At 43.1% G+C, this 27286-nt stretch overlaps 2 protein-coding genes across 8 annotated transcripts in view; one reads left to right on the top strand and one right to left on the bottom strand.

Moving 5' to 3' along the window:
- Window positions 1-427: 427 nt before the first annotated feature.
- On the top strand, window positions 428-4240 carry LOC308111078 (regulator of cell cycle RGCC). Its single transcript, XM_080465816.1, has 5 exons — window positions 428-506; window positions 1385-1549; window positions 2211-2291; window positions 2985-3047; window positions 3609-4240. The coding sequence occupies exons 1-5, from the start codon at window positions 485-487 to the stop codon at window positions 3614-3616; spliced, it is 339 nt and encodes a 112-aa protein (XP_080321942.1). The 5' UTR covers window positions 428-484; the 3' UTR covers window positions 3617-4240.
- A 12165-nt stretch (window positions 4241-16405) lies between these two features.
- nlgn3a (neuroligin 3a) overlaps window positions 16406-27286 on the bottom strand; it is a gene marked incomplete at both ends in the record, with an annotated part of 124101 nt that continues 113220 nt past the window's right edge. For all 7 annotated transcript variants that reach the window (XM_080466087.1, XM_080466088.1, XM_080466089.1 and 4 more), the window contains one exon: window positions 16406-17261. In XM_080466087.1, coding sequence (XP_080322213.1) covers window positions 16406-17261 — 856 coding nt within the window. The remainder of the gene's footprint in view (window positions 17262-27286) is intronic.

Genomic DNA, 27286 nt, shown 5'->3' with positions numbered 1-27286 from the left:
TTGCCGATAAAGTGAAGTTTTTTTTTCAGATTTTGTCTTTCTTTAACTTTCTCTGATCCAGACTGATATATTTTTTTTTTTTAAATAATCATCTCCCAATGAGAGCCCACCATGATACAGCTATGTCTGTTTTCCTCCTTAGTAGAGATGCATGATCATATCTCACGTCCAGGTCAAAACTGTCCTCAGTAAATCACTTTAATTCTGGGGATTTATTTATTTATTTGTTTTTGCCCTGGACTAGTGTTACGTAATGGCTTATTTCTGTCTCCGTCATTTACTCAACTATTTCCCTTTTTCCTATCCGCCCACTGTTTTCAGTTACAGTAGACCTCTGAGGGCTTTCTGGGCCCTGATTGGCTGGCCCGATGCTCTCTGCGGAGCGCCTCAGAATAAAGCTACTGCCCCGCTTGTCAGCTTCAAACCACTTTGGAACCCAGACACACAGCAGCCTGGTGGTGTTTCATTTCACCGTTGCAGCAGCATGTCCTCAGACATTACAACGGGTGAGTCCAATGACTACTTAAACCATCCATTTTAAATAACTACAATGATGAAGATCACAAGCAGCAGCTTAACACTTGTAAACTTCTTAAAGGCGGATTGCATTTTACCCCTCTCTTACCCTGTATTGTTTTTAATATATCACAGCATTCATATATAAATTAAGAATTCAATAAAATGTGTGTAGTTTTAAGACATTATACATGTGTTCTCATGTAATATCTGTATTTGTCCGCAATTTTTCAAAAAATTGTCATTATTCTAAAGTTGTTGACTATAACTTTAAGCGAGGCACCAAACTAAAATCTTTCAAAATTAATGTTTCTTTTTTCCCGTGCTGTCTGACATAATATTCCCACAAATGGGATGATAATATTGTTATATTCATGTCAACCCAGTGGAATGGTGGATAAACAAAGTTGTGCTGATCCTATACTGATTTTATTATTTCATAAAAGTGCATTTATTGAAGTAACAGCTCCAGTAGACTTTTTAATGGGATTTCAAAACACAGAGTTTTGATTTATAATGTAGTATTTATCCACCACAGTTTACCGACCAGGTGTTTAACTGGCTTTCTTGTGCTTTATAAGCCATATGGGTTGTTAGCTTTCTTTTTTTTACTCTTGTGCTTTTCTGATCCCAGTGACACAAACTGATGCTTTATGGCTTATACTTGATTTCACGCTTTTACTTTATTTGTGTGGTAAGCCATTACTTGTTGCATCGGTGTTGTTTTAGAAGTGGTTTTGTCGTGCTTAAATGGCATTAAGGGCTTGAAAACCTTCATTCGGAACTTCTGAAGTTTTGCTTTGCCGCAGAAATTTTCTCTCTGTGTAGTATGAGATTACTTTTCCAACTGCTGTCAAATTTTCCACAGACTTGGACTCAGAGCTGGGCGCGTTGCTGCAGGAGTTCCAGGATGTGGTGGAGGAGCTGAAGGCCCCGTCTCAGAGCAAACCTCATGCTTACCAACACGTTTTGCACGAGGCCAAAAGTCGCACGGGGCTGGGGGAAGACAGCGGAGTCGAGGACTCGGATTACAGTAAGGAAAACAAAAAGAAAGAAAGAAAGATCATCCCTTTGCTACAAAGTCTCTGTAATAAGAGGAGATTTTTACAAAGTGCAGTGAAGGAAAGTTATTATTCAGTTCTCCATTTGTCAGTGAGTGACATTGTATAGAGGCCCCAAGGGCACCGATTGAGCCCCTTTATCAGCACAAACAACTGCAGCTTGACACTTTTAATTTGCATGAAATTAGTGGTACAAGAGGACACATCCAAGCACATTTCTATAAAAGTGGCTGTGTTTCTCATGACAATAGCTGTGTACTGGAACGAACTGCAATTACGGATAACCCATCTTTTGTAATTGTCTCTTTATTTCCTCCTTGCTATTGTTGCATATTTGTTGACGGTTATGAGATAAAAGAAGTAAGTGTGTATTTTCTGATCCCATGTGTCGTCATTATTGAAAGTATTTTGGCCCTCCAACGTTTCGACAGCCGAGCTGCTTTTCAAAAGCTGACGCATGGGACTCACTAGAGCCGAGCAGGCATTTACCTTCTCTTTATTGCGTGTTATTATCATTACGTGCAACTCCTGCGATGTGTTAAAATTGTTGCTGCTGTCGCTGTTCATTTGCATGGACTGCCCTCAGTGCTTATCATCTCCTTTCACTCCCTCCTTGCCTCCCTCTTCCTCCAGGCAGTGAAGCTTCTATGGGAAACAGTTTGAACACCAGCGAGGAGGAGCTTCACACAGCAGGCATAATGCTGGCACCGAAAGGTACCCGAGCCTATCTCCATCCAGATAGCCCTTGTTCTTACAGCGATCACTATCACGTTTGCTCTGATCGCTATCACAGCCACACACAAACCCTCCACATTAGGCTGGGAGCTCTTTTGTTTTTAGACAACAAAGCCCCTGCCGCTGTGACTGTGACATCTCAGCAGCCCTCTTTTTAAAGCCTCCTGCAGGGGTTATTTGTGCTGTTTTGCAGCGTTTGAAACCACCTGAGCCCGTGTATGCTCGTGCAAATGAATGAGCACTGTTGCATTGTGAGATATTCACAATGCATACCATTAAATTTCAGCCGGTAGAAAAAGAAAACTAAACAAAAACAAGAAGGTGACCAGAAAGTGTTATCAACTCTGTGTGACTTCACAAAGAATAATTTAAGATATGTACAACAGGGATCCTGGTGAGATCCAGCATGCTGTCAAGATTTGAAGCCTCGCGATCAGCTTTATCACAGCATGTATAAAACTAGCTGGAGATGATTTTGATTTTAGATTTTTTTTGCTCGTCCAAAAGCACTTTAGCTCATCTGTAATTCTGCATCTAAGACGGCTTTTCAGCTTTTGGTCCAGAAGAAATACCCACTGAACTGAGCTGCAACTCTTCACAAAAAATGTTCCATTGCAGGTTTTTTTTTCTGTAGTGTCTGAAACTCCTTTTCTTTCTGTCCTCCTTCTGCAGCCAAGCTGGGAGACACAAGGGAACTTGAGAGTTTTATCGACATGCTGGACCAGGAACTTGCTGGTGTGTATTTAACAGAATTACAGCCCCTATCACTCAATCTTTTCTTTTATTCCTTATGCTCTAAAGCTGACAAGCCGGCAGGCTGCTGTGTGTTATGGTGGCAGAGACGCTGATAGGGTGCATGTTTTGTTACACATTGGAAGCAGAGTGTGCTGTAGTAGTGGCCACCTCATTTCTCCCCTGTACTATCTGTCTCTTTATCTCTGAGCACCTTTTATGTGTAAAATGTCATGTCTGGGGACTATCTACATGCCCTTTAGTGATAATAGCATACTTCACGACACGGGCCACATGATCCCACTATCAGCAGTAAAGCAGTGGTGTTTCAGAGGCCTGTTGAACACATGCACTGCCCTATGCTCGCACATGAGCTCCAAAGAACAAAACATACATCCGCTGCTATCGGTGGTCTTGACACCGAGAGAATTAATGCTACAAATTAATCGTAACACCCCTGGTATCTTTACAAGGCTCACTTAGAAGTCTGAGCATGGTTGTGAGAGAGGTAAGCCTGTGTGTGTGTTTTAATATTGTGCCTCTTGAAACCTTCCTCTGTTGCAGAGATGTGAACAAAGAGGGGAAAATGAGTCACAGGGTGGAGGGAAAAGGAGGCTGGGGGGCAACATGGCTGGCTTCTGCCGAGCAGAAAGCGAGATCTACACCAGAGCAGATCTGATGGAGCAAACGCTCCGTTCGCCGCTCCAGGGGAAAAGGTTAACAACAGAAATTAAAAGGGCAGTCCGATCCGGGACGCAAGAACACCCTCAGACCCCTGGCAACCCTGCTCCAGGTCGGCAAAGACGGCAGCATCAGATCCAAGATGTGTGACATATTCCCCGAAAAGACTCAGAGCGTCCATCTGTCCGAGCATATGAGAGAAAGCAGCCTACCATATAGTCAGCATGTGCCATGTATTAATTTCCCATAAGTGCCAGTATGCCAGCAAAGGATGTAAATCCCCATTGTTATATATTTGTAGAGAGATTGGCTTTTGTCGAGTTTGAAATCACACTGGCACTTTAACTGATAACTAATTTGATGTCAAAAGGATTTAGATCTGCTGTATAGTATTGATGCCCTTTATATGCTGACTTTTCCCATGTACAGTTCTTGTTGATATCATTTTTTTTTAAAAAGCTATACAGTTTTGTACAGATTAATGTATTTCTAAATAAAAAAAAATTGGGATTTCAGATCGTGTGGTGTTAATTCATGTTGATATACAGAACTAAACTGGACTTAGGGTACTTCTTTAACTGAAGTGAGTTGCAGAGAGCTGGCTTCACCGGCCACATCTGATTGTACACACACGCTCAGGGTCACAGCGTTGAAAGATTGCACCCCCCCCCCCCCCCCCCCCCCCAAAAAAAGATAAAAAAATGCCTCCTGACGGGGCTGACAACTACTCAATGTGCCTGCACCTTCACAGTCCCCGTAAATTGACTGTTGGTAGTGTCACGCCTCATGTCTCCGGAGCCCCTCACCCATTCTTCTTTGTTTGTTCCGATGCTTCCTGTATGTCTGTTCTGATTATGCTTTGAGTTTCACTTCACTTCAGGAAACCCACAAATTTGGCCCAGCCAGCATGTGCAGACAGTTCAAAAAGGAAGTGCGTCAGTTGCGCTCTGGGAAACAATGCTCATTTGGACTTTGTGCAGTAATTCTTTGGTCGGGGGCTTTGACTCGGCTTTAACCAAACACAAAGTCGAGCTTTGAACTGAAGAAAGGAAGCTGCTCGGCTCTCAGTCACATGTTAAAGACTTTTCCATCCTCCCTATGTTTATATTCTGCAGTCATTTCACTGGAGAATAAACGTGGCAAGCGGGAGAACGAGGAGGCGAAGATTGTTATTGTGGAGTGCAATTTTTTTTCCCCCTCAATTCAAATAAAGGAACGTCGACATCTGATGTATGCAAATGTATTTTTAGCCTGTTGAAAAATTTCCACATCCAAGTTCACGTGAGGAACTGCAACCAAAAGTGAGAACAATATATGACGTGTCTTGTAATGAGACACTCAGCTTTGGCTGTGATGGAAACCGGGGGAACGTCGTGCGCGCTGAAAACACTGAAGTCAGGGAGCAGCCACTTATTGGATTGTCATTGCTTTCTCCTTAGAAATCCCCAGACAGTTCACTGATGTGACCACTGGCCCTGGTGATATATTATGGATGGACTGCTTGGGTGGACCTATTTTTTATTTTTTTTCATTTAACTTTTTTTGACAAGCTGTCAGTGGCAAAGCCCCAAAGTGAGAGGCTGGACATTTAAGATACTGCTACTTGTTAGTTTATGTCTTATTAAAAGGCACTTTGTTCAGAAAGTTCACATGCGCTCCGAACGCTGGCCATCAATTTAACCCCGCTGACCAGGACAAACGCTGCACCTGCTCTGAGGAGAGAGAGGAAGAGACGGCTCTCGTGAGCAAATGAGGATCTGAATGGATGCAGCAGTAAAGATAGAAAATAGTAAGAAAGAGAGACTGAATAGGAAGCTGAACGTGTTCACACAATCAAGGAAGACACAGGGGTAGTGTAGAGTAACCTGCTCCTACGTGCTGTCTGTTCCACTTAGAGAAAGGCTAGAATGACTGATTTAGGCCGCAGCTGTTCAGGGTAGCAACGAACAAAGTTTGGCTTCCACATGATGGAACTTCCCTCCCAGACGAGGGGCACATCCTGTTTTCATACCAAAGGCGAGGAACTGCAAGAATGCAGGAAACACGTCGGTGGAGTAAAGATGAAACTGAAAGGCATTTCAGTACAAACAATTCTTTACTTTGCTTCCTGTGATGTGCTTCAGATCCTTGGCTCTGCATCTGCACTGGTACTCTCTGTTTAACATCGGCGTTACACTAATCCGGATTGTCATTTCCTCGCAGCTACACGGAGAGCCACCCGCAGCTAATTATGCCGTATGATTTTTTATTGGATTGCTCTTCAGTGTGGTCTGAGGTAATATATCAGTTAGTCTTTTGGGAACGCCTCACCCTTTGTTTATCTGCTCATTATTATGAGATAGGTGTTTGACTGACAGCGCCACAAAGTGAGAGGTCAATATGTCAGCCCCTTGTTTAGATAACAGACAGACTAAATGATGAATGAACTGAGTTCATTAGCTTGTAAATTAAAATGAATTGATGTTATGATGAGACAGTGAATGCTTCTGGGAGATGAAGACATGAAAAGTGTTACTTTCAATCCTTGCCGGCCCTCACTTATAGACTGAGGTATCTTGGTAATAAATGTCACAAAGGCTTAAAATCTCCCCGCAAAGTGCTTGTTTGTCGTACGCTAGTTAGCAAGCCAGCTAATGAAGATATAATTGAGTATAACAGCAAGAAGACTCGTGTTATTATCAGACAATTAATAAATGAAGCAGAGATATGGCCTGTGCAGAGAGACTATCATAGTCGAGACGAGTGCTGCATGCAGAGCACGCAGCCCTCTGCCATCCGCCTGATGAGAGACCGGAGCAACTCGTCTCCCCCGAGACTTTCCCAAATGGTCCCGGCTAACAACGCTCTCTCAAGGAATTAGCTCGCTCTGCCACCAAACACAAGCACACTCCACAAACCGAGCAATGCGCACCAACACACACAAAATGAATTGTCAGGCTCAGACTGGTTCTTACATAACTCAGCTGGTCCCTGAGCCTCGGATCAAGGACTGAGATCACTGCTTTGTTATTCCAGCAGAGTTCGCAAAAGACAGGAAGCGGCGATTGAAACGCGCACACACACAGAGTGTTTTTTTTTTTTTTTAGGGCTTTTGTCGACGTTACTTTATAGACTTACATTTATTTCCTGCAAACTAACTCAGACTGCAACTAGAAACTTGTTTGACCCTCTGGATCCCAACTGCTATTAACAAGAATTTCTTTCATCTATCTCTCTTCCTTCATCCAACAGGAGCCATTCACAGCTGACTATGAGTGGAGTCTACATTTTTAATTCACTGACTGTACGGTCCCAGTCAGCTGCTTTGATATCCTTTTAGTGCAACATTAAACTATAATGTTAAAAGTAGCACAGAGAACAAATCAATATTTCACAGTGTTTGGATTACATTTAGCAAATGATCTGCTTTGTGCTACAGTACGTGTGAAAGTTTGAGTCATGCAGACGTGATGTGCCACAGAAGGATTCCTACAACTATGGAATGTTAAGAGCAGCTTTAACCAACACCAAATCAACACAATGTCAGCGAACAAAATGTGAAAGCACAGGCTAACTATCCTGAAAGACCCATGGCAGATGAATGGATGAAAGCACAGACACAGATCCCACTGAAGGGATACGTACATATTCTCGCCAGAAATATAAGGTTTTTGTATTTGGTCACCTTGAACAGTTTAGTTTTACCAAATCACTGTGTATCTTAATTACATGTTTTTAAAGGCAGTATGTGCAAGCTGCCAGGCAGGGCTGTTGCTGTGAATGCCGTCACATGAATATGGTCATGTGACTTTTACCTGTGATGGACTGTGACATCATCTTTTTCTGCAGATGTGCGCCGTTCTTGCCATTCACACCTCAAACCCGACCTGGGGTTTTAGAAATTCCCAACGCTGGGACCCATTTAAAAAAAAAAACCAAACAAACAACTGTTTCCGGGCTCCTAAAACGCAGCCCTGTGTGGATGATCGGCCAAAAACGTTGAAATGGCGTTCTTGTGTGGACGGCCCCTAAATTGTCTGTTGGTGTGAATTTGAGTGTGTGTACGGTTGTCTGTCTCCCTGTGTTTGTCCTGAGATGAACCGGGGACATTTACAAGGTGAACTTTACCTTTACCTGCTCTCAACAAGCAACATCTCCAGTGTCCCACAACCTTAAGTTGGACAGAGTTGTATTGAAGAAGGAAGGATGGATGAAGAAGTCCCTGAAACCAAAATCGGTCACGTCTTTATGGATAAAATTTTTTATTTGGTGCTTTTGTGTCCTGATCATAATTATGTTTTGTTTGTTTTTTCTTCAGAAAACTTACTGATGTATGCAAGCCTTATAGTGACTGAAAAAGCAGTGATATGTTGAAGTGCTCTTTGGCTCCTGCCCTGCCACACTAGCTACGTTTCATTACCAAACTCATTCAAAAATTACAATCTCTGCTGCCTTATTTTAAAGCCATTGTCTGAGTGGAAATATTTTAATGGCATATTGGAATTTTTGTTGTTGCTCTCACGTAAATGCAAGTCTCCACCTCGAACCGTGTCATTTCCTGTTTTGCTCCCTGACTCCTGTCTGGTTGTATGGGACAGGAAACCAGTGCAATTCCTTTGAAAGGATTTCATTCCCAAGAATGTGAATCATGCAGCGTTCTGAACTTTGAACAGAAGATTCATTACATCACGGCTGACAGGGGATTTCTTTCAGCTCCGGCAGGCAGTTTACCAGAGTTAATTCGAGCAAACAACGTATCAAGGAACTCAAACAATATTGCAGCTTAATGGAAAGAATTTCTGTTTTGAATATAAATTTTGAGTGGCAACACTGGCAATGGAAAGGGTTGGAGCCGCGATCTGAGAAGATGTGAATGTGCAAATACTAGTGACAGTTTTAGCAAATGCCATGAGCGACCTAATGGGCAAAAAAAACAGTTCTTTATGGTTAAGTGACAAGCTTGTAATGTGTCAGTCACAAACAAAGGTCTCAGAGCGTCACAGCGGTGCGACAGTTTCCAAGATGTTACCAGTTCAGTGGAATAAACAACAGCAAACAGCTTTTCTGTGTATTTCAAGTGTGTGTGCGTGCGATACAGTAGAACAGAAGCTTAAAATTGATTCAAATGATCATTTCAAAATGTCAAGTGAAAGTCTTGCAGAACAAATGAATCTACACTTTGAAAGATGATTTGGAAAAAGATTCCATGAAACAAAGCAATCTGCCTTTTGAAATAGATACACATAACTGTAATAAGATCAGGCAGCTGTTAAACCACTGATCGAGTATTAGGTTTTCCCGAGACCGTCTTTGTAGGAAAATGTCCATGCAAACATTGCAAGAAAAAGATGGAGAATTCCCCACACAGAACTAACATGACAAACACTGACAAATGAAGTTCTCTGTCTCTTGAGGCCAAAACAGGCTTAAACTTCAAAGGACATCTCCAGCATTTCACCAGAAAAAGTGTTGAGATTTGTTTCTCTTTTAGAGGACTAAGCTCAGATACTGAAGTCAAACTCGCAGTCTATTTGATCTGAGAGATCTGTGAAATGCCTGGTAGCCTGGATTAGCACGGAAGATCAAATTGGTGGCACAGAAAGTCATTGTAATGTGATCTAAGTGATAAGATACTTTCGGGAAGTCCTCTGGGAGTCCTCTGTAGTCCGCACTGTGGCAGCACAGGCTGGCGAGTTCTGACACCATAAGTCCACTGATGCAACCTTCCCCTGCCACCAGTAACCCACATCTGAGAAAGGCATTAGTGGACTGCCATCTGATGGTGAACTCCAGCTGATGCAATGGGCAGATAGCGACAGGCCTGGACTCAGCTGGTGAGGTGCGACTTCGCAAAACAGGTCAGGATATATGCAGGATAATGCTGTGAATCATGGGTGCAGGCAAAGCACACGTGAAACATCCTGGAAGTTTTGAATGCTGCCTTGAAACTTTTCCTCCCATCATGAACACTAGTGGAACAACTAGTGGGGAAAAATTAGCTGTCGTGCAGCATCCTGCGATAACAGGGTTTTCTGGACAAGATACAGGAGCGATACACTGTTAAGGTTTAAATGTGCTTGTTTCCTGCTGTTGTGACTTCCCTCACACGCGGGGTGTGTGCAGGCTTTAGCCTCAGCAGCCTCACTGCTATCTCAAGGCCATCTATCTTATAGAGAGCAGATCATTATGTAGTCGACAGGCGGCTTTAGGCTGGAGGCAGGCTGCTTGTACTGGATGAACTGTAGGCTCCTGTTGTTTACGAGACCTCCATAAAGACAACGACCGAACCTTTTTAATGTTGTAAAGTGCATCGGACTTGAGCTTTCTCTCTTTCTGCATTGCTGCCATTGTTTGCTGTGCCCATAGCTGCATCTTAAAAGTCACAGTGTTATTAACTTAATTTTTTTTTTCAACCAGTCAACGCCATTAAAAAAAACAACCACATCAATGAATTTATCCTGCTAACAAGTGCTGTCAGTGTAGCCACAGCTTGTAGCTTCTGTCTCTGAGCCACAGAGCTCCGTCATCCTCCTCAGAAATCATTAAAAACACATAAAACAGCCATACCGTTGGGTGACATTGTGGCAACTCTGCAGTGGAGAGTTTTTTTTTTCTTCCTGGACAGTAGTTTCATGCCAAGCCGGAGACACCGAGCATGCTCTGGGATATAGCTCCTTGCTATGCCAGCTTGATGAGCTATGAGGAAAACCCTTACGCTGCCTGTGTTCATTGTAATTAAAGAATATGTTACCCTGTGCACTAGTCCGCTGAGTTTCTCTGCGTTCTGTTTAAATAGATTTTGGACGCCGGTGAGTTCAATGGCAGAGAAGCGTACGCTTCATCTGGTTGTCGCTACACAAACAACACTTGTTACTGGGATAAATTCATTGTTTGGTTTTGATCTGCGAGTGGGATTTGCTGATAAGAGTATAAAAAAAAAAAAAAAGATGAAATATTCCAGCCTTATCCTTTAATGCAGGTACGGTGTGATTTTTGGGGGGAGAAATGGAGAACTCAAATATAGCACTTACAGAGATGCTCTCCTGGATTGCGTACTCACTCCACAAACATTTTGCAAGATGAAAAATATACAAAACAATATTATCAGCATCCAACCTCTTGATCTCGGGCCCGCAGAAAATGGATGTTGTGCTCTATATTCATGAGGACCACAATAAGTTACAGAAAGAATAGATATTTTATTTTGATTACTCCAGTTTTCCGTGATTATAAATACATTCTATGGACATAAACATAGAAGTAACAGGGCACCTTTAGTAATCTGTACAATAACACTGAGATAACAGCTTTATGATGATGTATATGGGCTCAGAGACCATTGGTTTGTCATTTTTTTAGCAATAAAAGACGTCTGTGACAGCATCTGGGGCTGATGCCACCAAAATAAAAATCCCTCCATTGCGTGTTGCTTCTTGTTAGTATACCTTGAAAAAATATGCCACTGATTTGTCTACGTTGTGTTGGTATAATATAAAATTATCAACAGTACATTTTTTTCCCCCCACAAAAAACAAAAAACAAAAAAAGTTTGACAAAATGCAAAGTGATTTCCCTTTTGGGGGAAAAAACAGGATGTTTAAATTTAGAGGACATGAGATTTGGTTGATTGACTCTGATTCTCAGACGGTGAAGTTTGCTCATTAGCTTTATAGTCAGCAGAGAAACGTAATAAAGATTAGATTATAAATGATTGAAAATGATAGACAAGATCAAATCACTCATGAAGTAGCAGAAAGACAGAAGAGGCGAGTCGTAATAGTGTGTGTGTGTGTGTGTGTGTGCGTGTGTGTGTGTGTGTGTGTGTGTGTGTGTGTGTGTGTGTGTGTGTGTGTGTGTGTGTGTGAGAGCGTTGCTCAGATTGCTTTCTGTCGGAGGGAGGTAAAAAACAATTGCGTACAAGAGGAGGAGGAAGAAAGCAAAGATGAGTAAGACACAGGAAGTGAGAGATAAAGGTGAAGTACAAGGTGAGAGGAAATATAGGTAACAATGCTCTCACTGTGGAACAAATAAAATTCTCAGCATCTGCGCGCACACACACACACACACACACACACACACACACACACACACACACACACACACACACACACACACACACACACACACACACACACACACACACACACACACACACACACACACACACACACACACACACACACACACACACACACACACACACACACACACACACACACCTGCAGCTCTCTCCCAGCGGGTCGCACTCTGTAATTTGGCACATCCATTTCCTAGGCTGGGTTTGTCTTCAGTTGCTGTCGAAGCAGTCACAAACCCCATTGGGGTATTCCAGTCAATCTGTGAATGATGTCACTTTGGAAACACACTCACTGAACTGCAAACAAACCCCAGCTTGGGAAAAATGTCTCGCTTATAACTCTTCCATCTTTTTTCCCTTTCTTGCTGGGGATTCTTGTCACTTGGTTGTACTAATTTCATCAAAATCCCCATTGTCTGATTACAGGAGTTATATATTATATTTTCTGTTGGTCCGCCACCTAATTATGCGGCTCTTCACTGGACCGTGCATCCCAAACAGAATCGTAGAGGTCAGCAGGTCTACCCCTGCCAATACTCGCTGACATCTGCTCTGCTTTAACAGCATATGGGAAAATTACACTGCGAAAAAACAAGTTGCCCTCCCATGACATTTCGTCCCTTTGATAGGTCGCTCTAAACTCCTTCACTCAGTTTCAGCCTTGTGTCACTGTATGTGTGTGTGGGAGCCAGTGGAAACTGGTCCCCGCCACTGCACATGAATCAGACGAGGGAGCAGGCCGCTTTGATTCATATCCAGACTTAAAAGCTCGGTTCACTCAAATTAGACCACACCCCCCTCCCCAAAAAAAGAAAAGAAATGGAGGTGCACTTTAAAAGAAATCAAGCAGCCACCCCCCACACCACCAACATTTTGTTGCCTTTATCAGCAGGTTGTCTTTGCAAATATTAAATAACAAGCCAATAACAGCAGGTGTAGGAATATGAATTTAGTTTGTATTGTGAACAACATTTAAATTTATATTCAATCTATAAATGCAAAAAAAACAACTGTTGTTGTAAATTTGGTTCCAAACAGCTGCTTATTCACACACCCAGCAGGGGTGGAGCAACATTAGCATTTATACAGAGGCAGCATATCCAACATACTGCATCGTTTTAGTGGAGAAACTCAGAATGATACCACTTTGTTGGTCCATCAGTGATTCACTTCAAAAAATAAATAAATAAATAAATGAAAATAACCAAGAACTTTTTTTTGTTGGATCTTTGATAGAGAAATAATCCCTTGTGTGTGTTGTGTGGATTCCAGAGTAAATAGTTCAGCTATAAATAGATGCTACATCCATCTTCTCTGCTTTATTCAATGTAGGGGGTTGGGGCCAGTCCCAGTTGACTATGGTTAAAAAGCAGGGTAGATCCTAGAGAGGTCACCAGTCCATCACAGGACAGACAGAGAGACAGACAACCACACACACAAACACACATTCATACCTGTGGGGCAATTTAGAGCCACCAATTAATCTCAAGCTCATGTTTTTGGACAGTGGGAGAAAACCAGGAGAACAGGCAAATTCTACAGAGAAGGGTCACTCAGCCTAACTGGGACTCCAACCTGGGACCTTCTCGCTACGAGGCAAAGTGCTCATCCATAAGACTGGCCTATTAGTAGTCCAGTTCTCGCTGTGACTCAACTCTGCTCTTCATTGTGCAGATCTAGATGTTTCAGTTAAGTTTTTTTTTCTTCATAATATATGAACTCACTGAAGTGCCAACAGAAACTTTATTTTTCAGACCTTGGCATGTAAATATACACTTTTAATGTTATTTAATGCCATGATAGGTTAAATAATCTGTATGAAACAAATTATTTAGTATCCAGATTAGGAAAAGATAGAATTTGCATGGTTCCCTCTGGGGAATTAAAAAAATAAAAAAATAAATCTTGTTGAAATGTCATCAATGTTTGTTGATTTTATGCCGCAAAAAAGACTCTGTTGACTAATATTATTGGTACAGAGACAAGTTTGCCTTTTCTCGTTCTTTCGTAAGCAAAGACATTATTAAATGTTGCTGTGCGTACGAGACAGCTCCAGGTGGAATTCAACTGCTTGTTTCTTTCTGAGTGACTGTAGCTCGTTTATAGATGGCGGCTGATTATGAGGTGAACCCCACACAAGGCAGGAAGCGCAAAAACAAGATGACTCATATAGATCAGTCTCTGAGCAATTTCCCCTTAAATAACCCCGTCTCTCTTTGCTGCTACTGGCAGGTTTGGTGATGGGCTGACCGGCCCGTGCGCCTCGCTTTGCTGCGTCTCCAATCACTGAATACCAGAGAAAGCTGTAATGGAGCACTTCATAAAAAATTGTTGAGGAGTCTACGCACATGAAGTATTGAAGAAATGCAAGGCTGATCTAGGATCACTGGTCAGGTCACATCACGGCACTTCCACGCAACGCAGGAGACAATCTGTGCCACGCCAAGATGCTTAATGAAAATTGTCAGTTTTACTCCCAGAATCAATAACTCCAGTTTTGTCTCCGAGAATAACACATAATGGGATGCAATGCAAGTACATCAAGGCAATCTCTTCACAATTTCCCATAGCTGCAACACTACTTTGCATGAATTACAGTAAAATCGGGAGTTCTGCTGAAGAGGTGCGGTGGAGAAGAGGAAGTCCTAGGGGGTGGGGGGAGCCTTGCACTTGCTGCAAGCATAGTTCTTCTTTAACTTGTTCAAAATGGACATAATGAAACCAAAAAAAAAGGTTGAAAGGACCTTTGATCAAGTGAGGGGAAAAAAAGGTTAGTGAAACTTTATATTTTTCATTTTTTTACAGTTTTAATTTGGCACATGGCACAATCAGCATGTATGCATCTGGTATACATAAATAAATATTAAATATTTTATACATAAATATACATATAGAGCTCTTACAAAGACACCTCGGGTGGTCTTGGCTTGGTATGTTTCAAATGATCACATAGAAATTATTTGCATTGGTGCTTTTTAGTCCGAACAGTGTTTTAATTGTTCTGCAAGTGAGGAACGATATCTCCATAGAAGCCCTATACATATATGTATGTATGCCCATATTTATATATATATATATTCAAAGAAATACAAGTGTGCACTTATGTAGGTTTATTCAGTGCAAACAGGCCACTGTCTGCTCTTTTAGAGGAACTCTTACAAAGTCAATGGAATCATGTCAGTTAGTTCAGTTGAATCTTTAGCTATTTTTTTTTTCTCTTACACATAAAATAATAGATTTATTTTGTAATCTTTAAGCAAAAAAATTAGACATATATAACTTTAAAAATAACAAAAGTGCTATTTTGCAGACAGACACCCAGAGACGCAGCAGAAACACTACTGGTGGTGAATCAAAAAATATCAACAACATGAGAAAGTACTCAGCCCCCAACCCCCCAAACCACAGAATATAACAAAAAAAAAAAAAAAAGACATAAAAAAAACAGGTGCACACACACACACACACGCACGCACGCACACACACACGCACACACACACACACACACACACAGATTCGCTCTCTCACAACTCCTGCATTTGCAAGTTCCGACAATACGTCTCTTCCTTTATCTCATCTTCGGGACCAACGCTTGCACAAGGCAAACGGGGAGTCCTTCTCACACGCACACAAACACACAGGTGCTCCTAAGCAGCATGTGTACGTGCACACCTTGTGGAGATAATATCAGATAGCTTAACAGATAAATTGGCTGTAAAAGATGCACTTTTCTTTTTTTTTCTTAACAAAACAATCACAGTAACATAGTATTTATCTCTGCTGTCTCATTTTCCAACAAGAGCTGTCCCAGACAAATCATTTCTATATGAAAAAAAAAAAATAAATCATTTGTGTGGCTGTTGTGTTGGTATGCAACAGAAAAAAAAAGAATGAGTTGCCAAGAATGGATTTGAAATCTCTACATCTGCATATCCTCTGGTTTCCCATCCTGGATTCAGTCTCTCATCTTTTGAGTCTCATCTGCTTGTAACACACTCCACATAGAATAGTCTCAGGGAATAGAAATAATGACAAAAAAGAACAAGTTTCGTAAGGCATCGAAACAAAAACAAAAAAAATAAGAAAGAAAGAAAAGAAAACAAAGAAGCAATTAAAAACATTTTGCGAATATTGATGTAGAGGCCATTGTTCTGGATGTGTCTCCCGTAGGAGGAAGGGATGGGAAATAAAAAGCACTTCTCTTTGTTTTTGTTATGAATTCAAGAAAAAAAAACGGTTGATATCTCCTCAGTCTGCTTAAAAAGGCTTTTAAAATGATTATTTTAGAAAAAAACACTGCAGAAGGAACCCCCCCCCCCCCCCCCCACCCCCCTCCCCAATCAGGAGAAGGAAAGCAGTTTGATTTTGGCAGCTCTGCACAACTTGACATCCATAGAGAGCTCTCAGCAACTCTCCTCGTAGTAAAAGTCTAGTTAAATCTCCTCACGTTTTAATCCGTCTCCTGCCCTTCCCCTCCCCTCCCCGTCACAGCCCTTTCCCTCCCTGTGATATTTATAAAACACAATTCTCTCCTCCATCCGGTCGTCCTCCTGCTCCTCCTTCTCCACCCCGCCGCCTCCTTCGCCTCCACCGCCTGCGCCGGCTGCCCCTGGCCTCCTTAAAGCTATACGCGGGTGGTTGAGTGGGAGTGCGGCAGGCCGGTGGAGTTGAAACCAGTTGTGAAGGTGTTGTAAGGGTGCAGGTTGGGCATGCCAACCAACGAATTGGGGATCATGGTGATGGTGTTGGGGGTCATGAGGGGGATGTCGTCCGGAGAACGCCGCAGAGTAAGTGTGTAGTCGGGCAATGAGGCCAAGCGCAATGCCCCCTCATTGCTGTTGCCTGCCTCGCACTCATGGTGCGTCTGGTTCATCTGCAGTGACATGATCTCCTCTTCGGGCGCGTGGTGACCGATGTCGTTGGAGGTGGTCTGGCGCTGCGGGCTGGGTTGCCCGTGGCTTGAGTCCTGCCGCCGCTTGTCCTTGCGGTAATAAAGGGCTGCAAAAGCGAGGACATTGAGGAAAAGGAGCGAGGCTCCCACTGCGATGGTGACACTGAGCTCTGTGGAGTAATCTCGCGGGTTCTCTACCAATAGGGGGCCTGTCTCCTCATCGTCGCTCCAAGAGTCTTTGTCCTCGCTGTTATAGGCAGGGGACATGGGGGGCCGCTTGGTGTTGAACGGCCAGTTCTTCCCGTTGGGCCTCTTGGTGGACAAGGTATTCTGTGTGGTCTCTGGCGGGGGCACTTTGGTGGTGGTGGAGGTGTAGTGGAACATGTCATGGAGGTTATACAGGTGGGGCACTAGGTGTTTCCAGAAGGCCACTTTGGTAGCACGGTAGTGGTCGCGCACACGTGGCTTCAGACCGATGTGCAGGTACAGCTGGTCCTGGGGGTTGTACTTGGACCAGGCCACCTCTTCAAAGCGGTTTGCCTTGGTGTGGATGAACTTGGTGTCCTGCGGCACCGGTTTGTTGGGATCCCTGGGGGCAAAAAAGGAGACAGACATAATTGACTGTTAAATGAGATTCTGACAGTGCGTTTAATAATTCATGCTTTGACATTCGTGTTGGGATGGAGGCGCAAACAAATAATAAAAAGAAAACCGAACCGTTGTGGCTTCTGGTGTGAAAAGGGTGCAGCTGGTGGAGAGTTTATTGATTTGACTTAGCTGAAATTCACAACAGCAAAGCTCAAACCCACATTAACCGACAACCGGAGTTAATAATTGATACATCGGTGTACGCTGTTGTATAAATCACACATCAGGTAACTGAATCAACTCATCACTTCTTTCACCCTTACAGCGGGACCTAGGTCATTTCCACCATTGCAGCTTATCTTTTTGGGCATAATGCGCCTGTCTGTCTCATCCTCCTGTCTTTCCCCAGATGTTCTTATTTCAGTTGTGAGGCAGCCCACCCACAAAATCCAGGGCAGAGGCTTTTAAAGTAAACACATATGAATAAGTCAGCAGGCTTTAGGGCTCGCGTCAGGAGGCATCTTGTTGTTGATAATCCAGCGCTGGTGGAGCTCCTCTGCTAATTGCTCAGGGAAGGCAGCACAGTGTGCATTGGCATCCAGCGTACTGATGTAAAGTGGACTATATTAATCAAGACACTCAGGAAACTCTGGAGCCGTGTTTGGGTGGGTGAGTGTGTGTGTGTGTGTGTGTGTGTGTGTGTGTGTGTGTGTGTGTGTGTGTGTGTGTGTGTGTGTATGCGTGGATATGAGGACCCTCGCGTGTCTAAGACGGAAAGTGAGAGACAAAAGGGATGTGTGAGCGTGTGAGACTGAGCATGAGGGAGGAAGATGGATGTCTCTGGATGCAGTACCTCTTTTAAGCTACAGAGTTCACTGTTCCACTTTTCAGATTTCGACATGTTGCCTCAAATGGTCAACCATTTCAATTACAGTGAAGCTATTGATTTATCGAGTGAATTAACATATAGCAATCTCCAAGAATCACACAACTCTTGGTTGCTGTACAATGTCAGTGGTGGGAGTTGTGTGGCCCTTGTGTATTGCTTTTGGTCCTGATGAAATGACTTTCTGCTGAGGAATCTCAAGAATAGTCATGCGGCCTTGAAAACACAATAACAGCTGCAATGATAAAACCGTGCTGTCGCACAGAGGCAAGGATCTGTGCGACATTTCACTAAATGTCATGAAATATCCCGTTGTGGGTCTGATTGCAATGTCAATGGCAATAAACGTTCAAATTTAGAGGGGGTTTGGGGGATGTGGTGAATACTTTCGGTATTTTATTATCATTTTTTATTTGATTTGATTTATTTATATTTACAGACTGGAAAGCCACCAGACATGGCGAGGGGAGAATTAAAAAACATGCCTGAAGAATTCACCCTCTATCCTCTCTCCTGTTCGTTTCTCTGCTGTCAATTTTTCTTTTTCAGGTCAGTGCTTTGGGGAGAGGTGAGAGAGAGACAGAGTGAGGGAGAGACAGGCAGGGAGGTAAAACAAATTGAGATGGCTGGAGCAGAATCCCTGGACCTGGGCTGGTGTCAGCAGAGCAGCCCGTAAATAACCTCTTTTATTAGGCCCGTAATGATCCCCAATGAATATTGACAGCCGGACTATGATGACTTTGTAGCTGAATATCAGTAATTAAGTTTCAAAGGAGCGGGTGGTGGAGGTAAGGTCATATTGATCTCCCCGTGCGCAACATGCCAGAGAACAGGATGTCAATGAAGCAGGCTGGGACGCGGTTGTCTGCAGCCTGCTTGCCTCATGAATTCTCACAGCGGTCTTGCTGCCATCCAACTCGCATGCAAGTAAATTACCCCCCCCCCCCCCCCCCCCCCCCCACTACACCCCCACCCCCCCACCCCACCCCCCGTCTCCCACACTCGAATACACGCACGCACATGACAATGATGATTGAGGTCAGAGCTGTCTCAGTTAATGGGAATTCTGTATTTCTATAATACTTCAAATGCTTTTCTTTCAGAGGCGTCAATTTTTCTGAATTGTGACGGTAAGAGACTGCAAAAGGTACTTGCAGATCTCCGACAATCCCTGTGTGCAGGTGAGCAGGGGAGCGGCGGTGCAGAGGAGTTAGAAAAGCTCTTTGGTGGCTGGCTGGTTCAGTGCAAGTGAAGATGAATAATTTAAGGAACACAAAGAAATCAATGTGGCATCTTTAGTTAATTTGATTTGCCGCATTAGAGAACAACTGGCTGCCTTATCTAATTACACACACATATGCTTGGGTAATTGTTCCAAAGTCAATAGTAAACAGGCTACATTCCTTTGAACAATTCCTACCACTGCTGCTCAACTTTTGGGGCCGCTTTGTGGCCTTTGAAGTTCTGCCCTGAGCTGTGGAGTCACAGGGAACGATCTGAACTGGGTCTCTGCTCCACAGCGTGGTGACGCCTGTTAGGTTGCCCTGCTCTACTTGTACTGGAGCTTACTGGTGCTGTTATGTGAGGCAATGTTGTCAGATCCACTTTTATAATGTTTTGGCTTCTGTAATCCTCACTTGCGTTTTCTGCAGGTGCCCAGCAATCTGAATAATCTGCAGGAAATAGAGGCAAGTCCCCTTTTAACATCTATACTATATACGCCAACCCAATAGTAAAGATAATGATTATTGCAAGAGAGGAGCAGACGGGATCTACTTTTTATTTGAATGTGCGTATGAGGACAAAATAATATGAAATATTTATATGCGATACACAAAAAAAAATATTGTAGCCATTCTTTGTGTTTGTGGTCAAAGTTACAGTTTTATACACCCCAAAAATAATGAGCTTCATAAGCCCGAGTTTTTAATGTTTGCGGGTGATAAATAATGCAATAAGCTTAAAAGGACTCTGTAACGTCATACTGCCTTGAAGATACTACAAAGATTCATTTTTTTTTTTGTTTAGTTTTAAATATTCAATACAACTAGCCTTTGGATAAAACAAAAGCATGAGAGGAAATAACTGTCACAGAGTTTCAAACCGTCACAGTGGAGATATCTACTGGAGTTTGCCCCGTGATGTTGTCTCATAACATCACAGGATGACACGGTGAGTCACTCTTGGATCTTGTTTTTGTTCTTGAAATTAGTGCCGGAAAAAGACCATCGACAACATCCCAACCTGCTTTTAGCACAGTCTCTGATGTAGACGTAACCCAAAAGTCTTCACTGGTGTAGCTTTTTCATTGAGGCAGCCAGTGGCGAAGTCCAGAATTTAAGTCTCCTACTCAATTTGCAACATTTCTGTCCCAAGAGTGAATAAACAGCCCCTAATGCTAGTATAGCTTACTGTACAACATTAGTGATAGTGTAAAATGGCCAAACCACTGGATATTGCCGGTGGGTGTATTCATCACAAGTGCTTCATTGTGCTGATCTGTAGTGCCTCACCGGGGCTTCTGGGCCTGAAATAAACACTGTAAGTGGCCTCAGCCTGCAGTTTATTGATATGGGGTTCAGATATGTTACAATGGCTACTAGCTCAATTAGCTGCCCATCCATCTGCTCATCATTTACATGTGAACAATTCTAATGGATCTTTTGTGAAGGGAATGACTACACAAACCTGGCAGGATCACACTTCAAATGGCATTCACATATACTTTTATCCCAGATTGCTTTGCTCACAATAGAGCCGGGCAAGCTTTGTGATTAATTAGCTAATGTCAAATTATTCACAGCAGAGTAAAAATAAATAAATAAATTCACATTATTAAAAAAGTTATTACTTTGTCAGTTTTTTCTCAATATAGACAAATGAGTAGATTTTTATTTTCATTTATTCTGGTCTTGCTGGTCTTATTGCCCAAATTAGAAAATGATTATATAAAACATTTCAAGAATTTTCTTTATACAGTCTTTAGAAATCACCAGAGAACCAACAGCAAAGCCCATAAGTGGGGTACCATATCCTGAAGACAGGAGTGAAATTATACACACTATACCTTGAATTCTAAAGATCAAGTGTTATTTTTAAGAGGCCTGCACTTTCCTCATATGGCCTACAATGACTTTGAAGTCAGTTGATTCTAACTGCAGCTGATCACAGAGCAGAAATCATATGACACAGTGAGAAAAAAAACAACACATTTAACCAATAAAATATCAACGAGTCTGCTGATCAAGATCGGCCTTCAAGCCTTCAAGGAGTGACCGCTAAATTAATTTCATCAAGGATGAATAATGTAAAAAAGGTATTAAACACTGTCGAGAAGCTTCTTGCAAGCTGAAAATTAAAATAGTTTGGTGGGTGGGTGGACAGCTTGTCCCTATTCATTTGATGAGCCTGAATACCCCCAGATTAAAGCTGACACTGCACTTGAACCTTGCAGTCATCATATCGTTTCACGTTCCGGCATTAAAACAGTCAGGTGAAAAAAAAGAAAAACTCCCAAAAGCTCTTTGTTGTCCAAACACCTCCGGAGCGCAATGTGTGTGTTCAGCTCCAGAGCAAATGCCTGCTTGTGACTTGCATGAACGGCCCTGGCGTAATGTGATGTTTGTGGTCCTGTTGGGCTCTCACAGCTCCGCTGCATTAGCAGATAGCCTGCCTCCTGTCAGACTTGCCTAATCTGGACGATCATTGAAGCTGTGGCTGGACTCCCAGGCAGAGGAGAGGGATTATTACACCCATAAAAGCAGGCGTTTTAATGGCCTTTCAGATTTCCTCTGATGTGTTCATACGGATGTGGTACTATAAAGCATCTCATCCATATACCCCTCGCGTCACCCTCCCAACCACAGTGACCTGCTGACCCCGGCTAACCTTGACCTGCCATGCGTGTTTAAGTGCTCCCATGTGTTCGTGCTGGCGATTGACTGGGAGTATGTGTACACATGCCTCGTCTCCTGTCTGTCAGGCTGCATACCTGTGTGTTTCCCGGGGTCTGCGCCTGTTTGTGAGCCACAAATTGGACCACACAAGTACAGCACTTCAGCGCAAGACATGTCACATTTTACAAAGCTTTACATGCACTGCAGTGATGACAATGGGCCTCTCTTGGGTGATAAAAGAGAAAGCCTTCTGTGAGTGTTAAACGGCGCCTCTATCAGACACTGTGCCACCTGCATGACAGATACAACTCGCGGCTCTTGGCTCTACCTGCACATGTAGCAGATTGGGACCTGGGTTCATTACCTATTCTGAGCCCTATCTGCGAGCACTGATGTAAAAGGTAGATAAGGGGGAAGAATGAATATCATTTTCTTTCTTTTTTTCATTTCCCATGTACCTCCTTCCCCTTTTCATCCTGATGTAATTTGAAGCGCTTGAATGATCATAGACCTAGCCATCACCAAATCTGGAAAGACACGTTTAGGTGCCCTAAGGCAGAAGACAAGAATCTATTTTCACTGCACTCAAGGTCTCTGAATTCTGGGCCGACTATGGCTTACTCAACATAAAACAAGGAACACGCATTAATTCAGCGGCACTGATGCTCATTTTGCTAAGCTGCAAAAATATGCAAAGTTGACGCCTGTTTTATTTTTATTTTTTTAGTTATTGTTGCTACTGCTGTGAAACAAATTCATCCCCTGCAGATGTTTATCTTCTTACCAGGTACACAAACTCAGAAGCTAATTGTGATTTTCAGTCGAGCAGAAGGTTACCGAACACCTCCCTCTGCTACTCTGCGCCGTGTTTTCAGAAATACACTCAATCTAGGTCTGTTTGTAGATTTTGTCTCGGTACAGTGCAAAGGGGCAACTTCAGCACTGAGCAGGCAAATCATCGGGCTGTGCTCTTTTACCCTTCATGTGGTTGCACGCCGGGGCACAGGGCTGAATGATGCGTGGTTCATATTTAATGGCAGCCTTCGGTTCAGCAGGCTAAGTGATGCAGGGCGAGGCGCTGTGACTTTGGGGTGTGTGGAAGTGCTGGAGGACACTGCTCTCAGACCACTCCTTAGTATAGATGCCATTGATTTGTTTGATTAGACGAGTGGCAGCAAACGCCACGTCTCCATCTCCCCGACAGCACCTACCCAACAAGAGCTCTCTCACTCTTTCAACCAATTAGAAACTTTCTATTTAAACTCAGTAAGTACTCTGGGTTATGTTACTTCCGATTACAATCTGTCAGCCACTTACTTATAGATGTGCACATGTAGATCTACTTCCTCTTCTTCTCCTCCCTTGCCACCCTCCTCTCATTACATTCAGCACACAGCATGGACACAGATCAATGGCATCCAGCCCCCTTAACAAGGCACACTTCCTTACCTTCTCTAATGCAAATCAGAATATTGGCTAGAAATCTCCTATCAAGAGAGTGCCCATTTAATGGAGTAGGTAGGTGACTGTCGGGGGGCTGTGTTGTTCCACAATGCAAATATATTAAACTGACTCCTGGTGCAGGTTAAGTCGGCTCCAGCGGAGGAATAGGGGAAAGAGTGGGGATAATCGTGAGAAAGGACAAGGAGGGAGATCAGGGAAGAGTGATGTAACTGCTAGACAGCTGGGACGAAAAAAAAAAGGCTGAATCTCTGCTTGAATGAGGTCAGACGGGAGAAACGGCTGATGTATATGCATTGTTAATCCTGCAGAGGAGGGGTGCTCGATTGACAAGCGGGAGGGAAACAAAAGAAAAACCAACTGGCAGTGCTGTAAATCATAGTGTTGGCTTTCCAACTGCACTGTGGACCCACTGTAGTCACCTCCATCTACATTTGTTTGCTCGGCAGCCACTGTCACTAAAACAATCAATATTGCATATTTTAGCTTATGTTGTGAGTGTAATACATGAGTAGATTTTTTTTGCATAGAATAATGAGAACTAGAGGGATGGAGGAGCAGTGGAGGAAAATGAGGAAAAAAATAAAAAAAATTCAACACATGACAGCTCTGCTCTTTAACTACCTCGCAAGGCCCTGCACAGCATGTGGCTGAGCTCGCACACCGAACAGCGGAAATGAGCACCAGCCGGAAGAAAAAAAAAAACAAGAAACGAGAAGATGGACCAACATATTTATAGCGCTAATGATATTTAATGATTGATCTTTTCCCGGCTTTTCATCATTCTGTCTTTTCTGAAGGGTTCTGCCAGTGTTTCTGTGCATAGTCACATTTGCCGCACTTGCTTGAGCCGGCGAAGGAGTCACAGCATGTCAACGTGCAGCAAAAGTTTTGGGGGAAAACTGTTCAGAGGAAGTTGTTGTGGCAATAAGGTGCAGGCCAATTATATCTGTCAATGGTAAAACAAATGTTGCAGCCAGAAAAATATCTCGGACTTGAGTAAATCCCCGGCTTCTGCAGCATCACTGACTCTCAGGAGAGAACAGCCTTATAGAGGAAGCGCACGCTCTCACAATCACAACCACACATGTGCACGTGTACACACACTAAGAAGATTTGACAACGCGCACTCTCTGTATGCTTTTATGCTTCACTGACGCTGATGGAGGAGGAAAAAAAAAAAAGGCATGGGAAGGGATTTGCCCTGCAAAGATGACACATGAGAGCCAGGGACAGGAAGAGCTTTGGGGGGAATGCTGCTATGATACACACTGTTGACATGCAGCCCAAGTGTCTCAACATCGTGTCACACATGTTTCTACAGCCGATTTAGAGACAGGGGCAGGAAGTGCAATCTGGGTCAGTTCATTACGAACATCTGTAAGGGAAGCGGGAGCCGCTTTGCAGATAGAGGCAAGATGGCTGTTGGATGGGCCACGAAGGCAAAGGGAATTCAACTGGGTCTTAATTAAAAGTATGTCCACTAGAGCCAGATTGTGCCGGGTGGTGTTGGAGGAGAGATCTATATCCCCTAGTATAGTCTAATAATGAGAAGAATGAACTTCAGAGACTGTGGGAAATGTCTCACATCCTCTTTCCCCCCTGCAGAGTTCATGGTAGATTCCTCTGCATGGAGTGGAGTAAAATTACCCTTCAGAGCAAAGCAGCACACGGAGTTGTTTTTTTTAATTTTTTTTTATTATGCTCCCATCTAATCCCAGGCTCTTTACCATCTGAGTGCCTAATTGTGGTTTGCCTGTAATCCCCTTGTCTGGAATTATGCCAAGGCGACACACCACAGGACGGATACTACCCATAACATGGTGAGCACTGATCCAGATCCAGTTTATCCTCTCGCTGCTCCGCTCCTAATCTCAATCAATCAGTGACGTGGAAATCTACAAAACTGACATGAGGTCAGCAGTAAAGTGCAATTTGTTGTTTCTGCTTTTGCCGTTTGCCAGGGTGAAGGCCAGGTTAGCGTTACAGCAGGCTTAGCGTTCGTGCTGTCACGCCGAACTGGAGACAGAAGGCCATCATGCAACGAAATTAATTTCACTGCCATTGCAAGATCCAAATTGAGATCACTCCAAGAAATAAGTGCATGCATTTAAACCATGAAATTAAACGTAATAGTTCCTATATTCATCTGAAGCATCTGCCACAATTACATTTTGTTATATTCTTGTCCACATTTACTGGCATAAAGCAAGTACCGTATTCTCTGGACCATTGAGCGCACCTGAATATAAACCACACCAGCAAAATTTAAAAATTAAAAAAAAAGAAAAAAAGTACATACAGTATATAGACCGCACTTGACTATGAGCCGCAGGTGTCCACGTTGTAACAGGGCGGGATTTTCACTGCAGGAATACGGGGATTGCTCATATTTTAATCAATTCCAGCAAATCTGTCTGGAAATTCCTGCACGCAGCCCTGTGTGTGTGTGTGTGTGTGTGTGTGTGTGTGTGTGTGTGTGTGTGTGTGTGTCGTCCGCCTGCTGCAGAGAAGCCTGCAGACAGACAGATAGACACAGAGAGAGAGAAATACACAATCACAAGGTTTTATCTCTGTTGATAAAAGTATTTTATCGGATATTTGCTGATTGTGACTCTGAGGAGGAAAATTTCTCAGCCATGATGTCCAGCAGGCGGGTTTACGTGATGCCCTTGAACGCATCACTCACGGCCGTCAGCTGCAGGAGCTCCGAACCACGGAAAGCAGCACAAGACGAAGTCACGAAGAGCAGAAAGATCACTTTTAGGGCAAGTTTTGGAGAAGCAGAGGCTCTCAAAACAGCATGAATCTACATGTGGAAGTAGAATCTGGCGGCATGAAGCCTGTTAACCCGTAAGACTCTTTAAATTATCTGCGTCGTTTTAGAAGCCGCAGGGTTCAAATCATGTGAAAAAAGTAGCGGCTTATAGTCCGGAATTTACGTTAATGCAAGCTGTGAGCTTGGTACAGTTCAATGTGTTAAACTTAAGTTTATGCAAGACTGTCCATTCTTCAGAGATACACAAATAAGTTCTGATTTTGTCTGATACTACAGTATAAGGACTTAATATACTCAGAGGAAATACACTTACAACTAACTGAGAGCTTTTTCCGAACCCGTAAGAAAAAAAGTGGCATCACATTAATCTTGTATTTTTTTATGTGTGAATAGTGAAATGCTGTTTTGCTGCCACAAGATAGCAATGTGTCACTAATGCACCTGGACCGCATATCTTCCCCGGACCTACACAACCTCCAGCAGATGGGTGTGTTACTCTAAAAAGATGCTTACATTTAGATGAGTGTATTTGGATGAGGACGTAAAAACCGTGTTAATCGCAAAGTAGCAAAGACACTTGCTCCGCTCTTGGCATCTCTTTGCTGGGTGTAAAACAGAAGCCGCTTTCTCTTCTCATAACAGCAGATAATTTTCCTGACAGGACAACTAATGAATTCCATCTGTATCGACGAATTGCAGCTTTGTATCTGTTGACACAAGATGGCTGCCGGGGAGAGAAGACAGCTGTTAAGTCCGAGCTTCGCTGATGGACCTCAGTGTTTTCCTTAAGGAGCCAAAACTGCTGACATCAGTCCATCTGCGCCAGGCTGCCATTAGCAGTTCAAGGTTCTCGCGGACAGATGAGTGAAATGTAAATGCCACCTGATTGGACAGCAGATGATATAGAGACAGAGGGAGAACAGAACAAGATTTCAGACAGCATCCCATTCAGGATGGGATCAATACCTCTCTGGTTACAGGCATTGGCAAATTAAATTTTAGTT

Source organism: Lipophrys pholis, assembly GCF_963383615.2.
Source record: "Lipophrys pholis genome assembly, chromosome: 6".
NCBI lineage: Eukaryota > Metazoa > Chordata > Actinopteri > Blenniiformes > Blenniidae > Lipophrys > Lipophrys pholis.
Note: the sequence above shows the minus strand (reverse complement) of the source record. Positions and strands in the feature narration are given on the sequence as shown.

Bases quoted from the DNA above. Each gene is read 5' to 3' on its own strand.
- LOC308111078 (XM_080465816.1), top strand. From the start codon at position 485: ATGTCCTCAGACATTACAACGG. The intron at 507-1,384 runs GTGAGTCCAATG...AATTTTCCACAG, and splicing joins GTCCTCAGACATTACAACGG to ACTTGGACTCAGAGCTGGGC. The intron at 1,550-2,210 runs GTAAGGAAAACA...CTCTTCCTCCAG, and splicing joins AGTCGAGGACTCGGATTACA to GCAGTGAAGCTTCTATGGGA.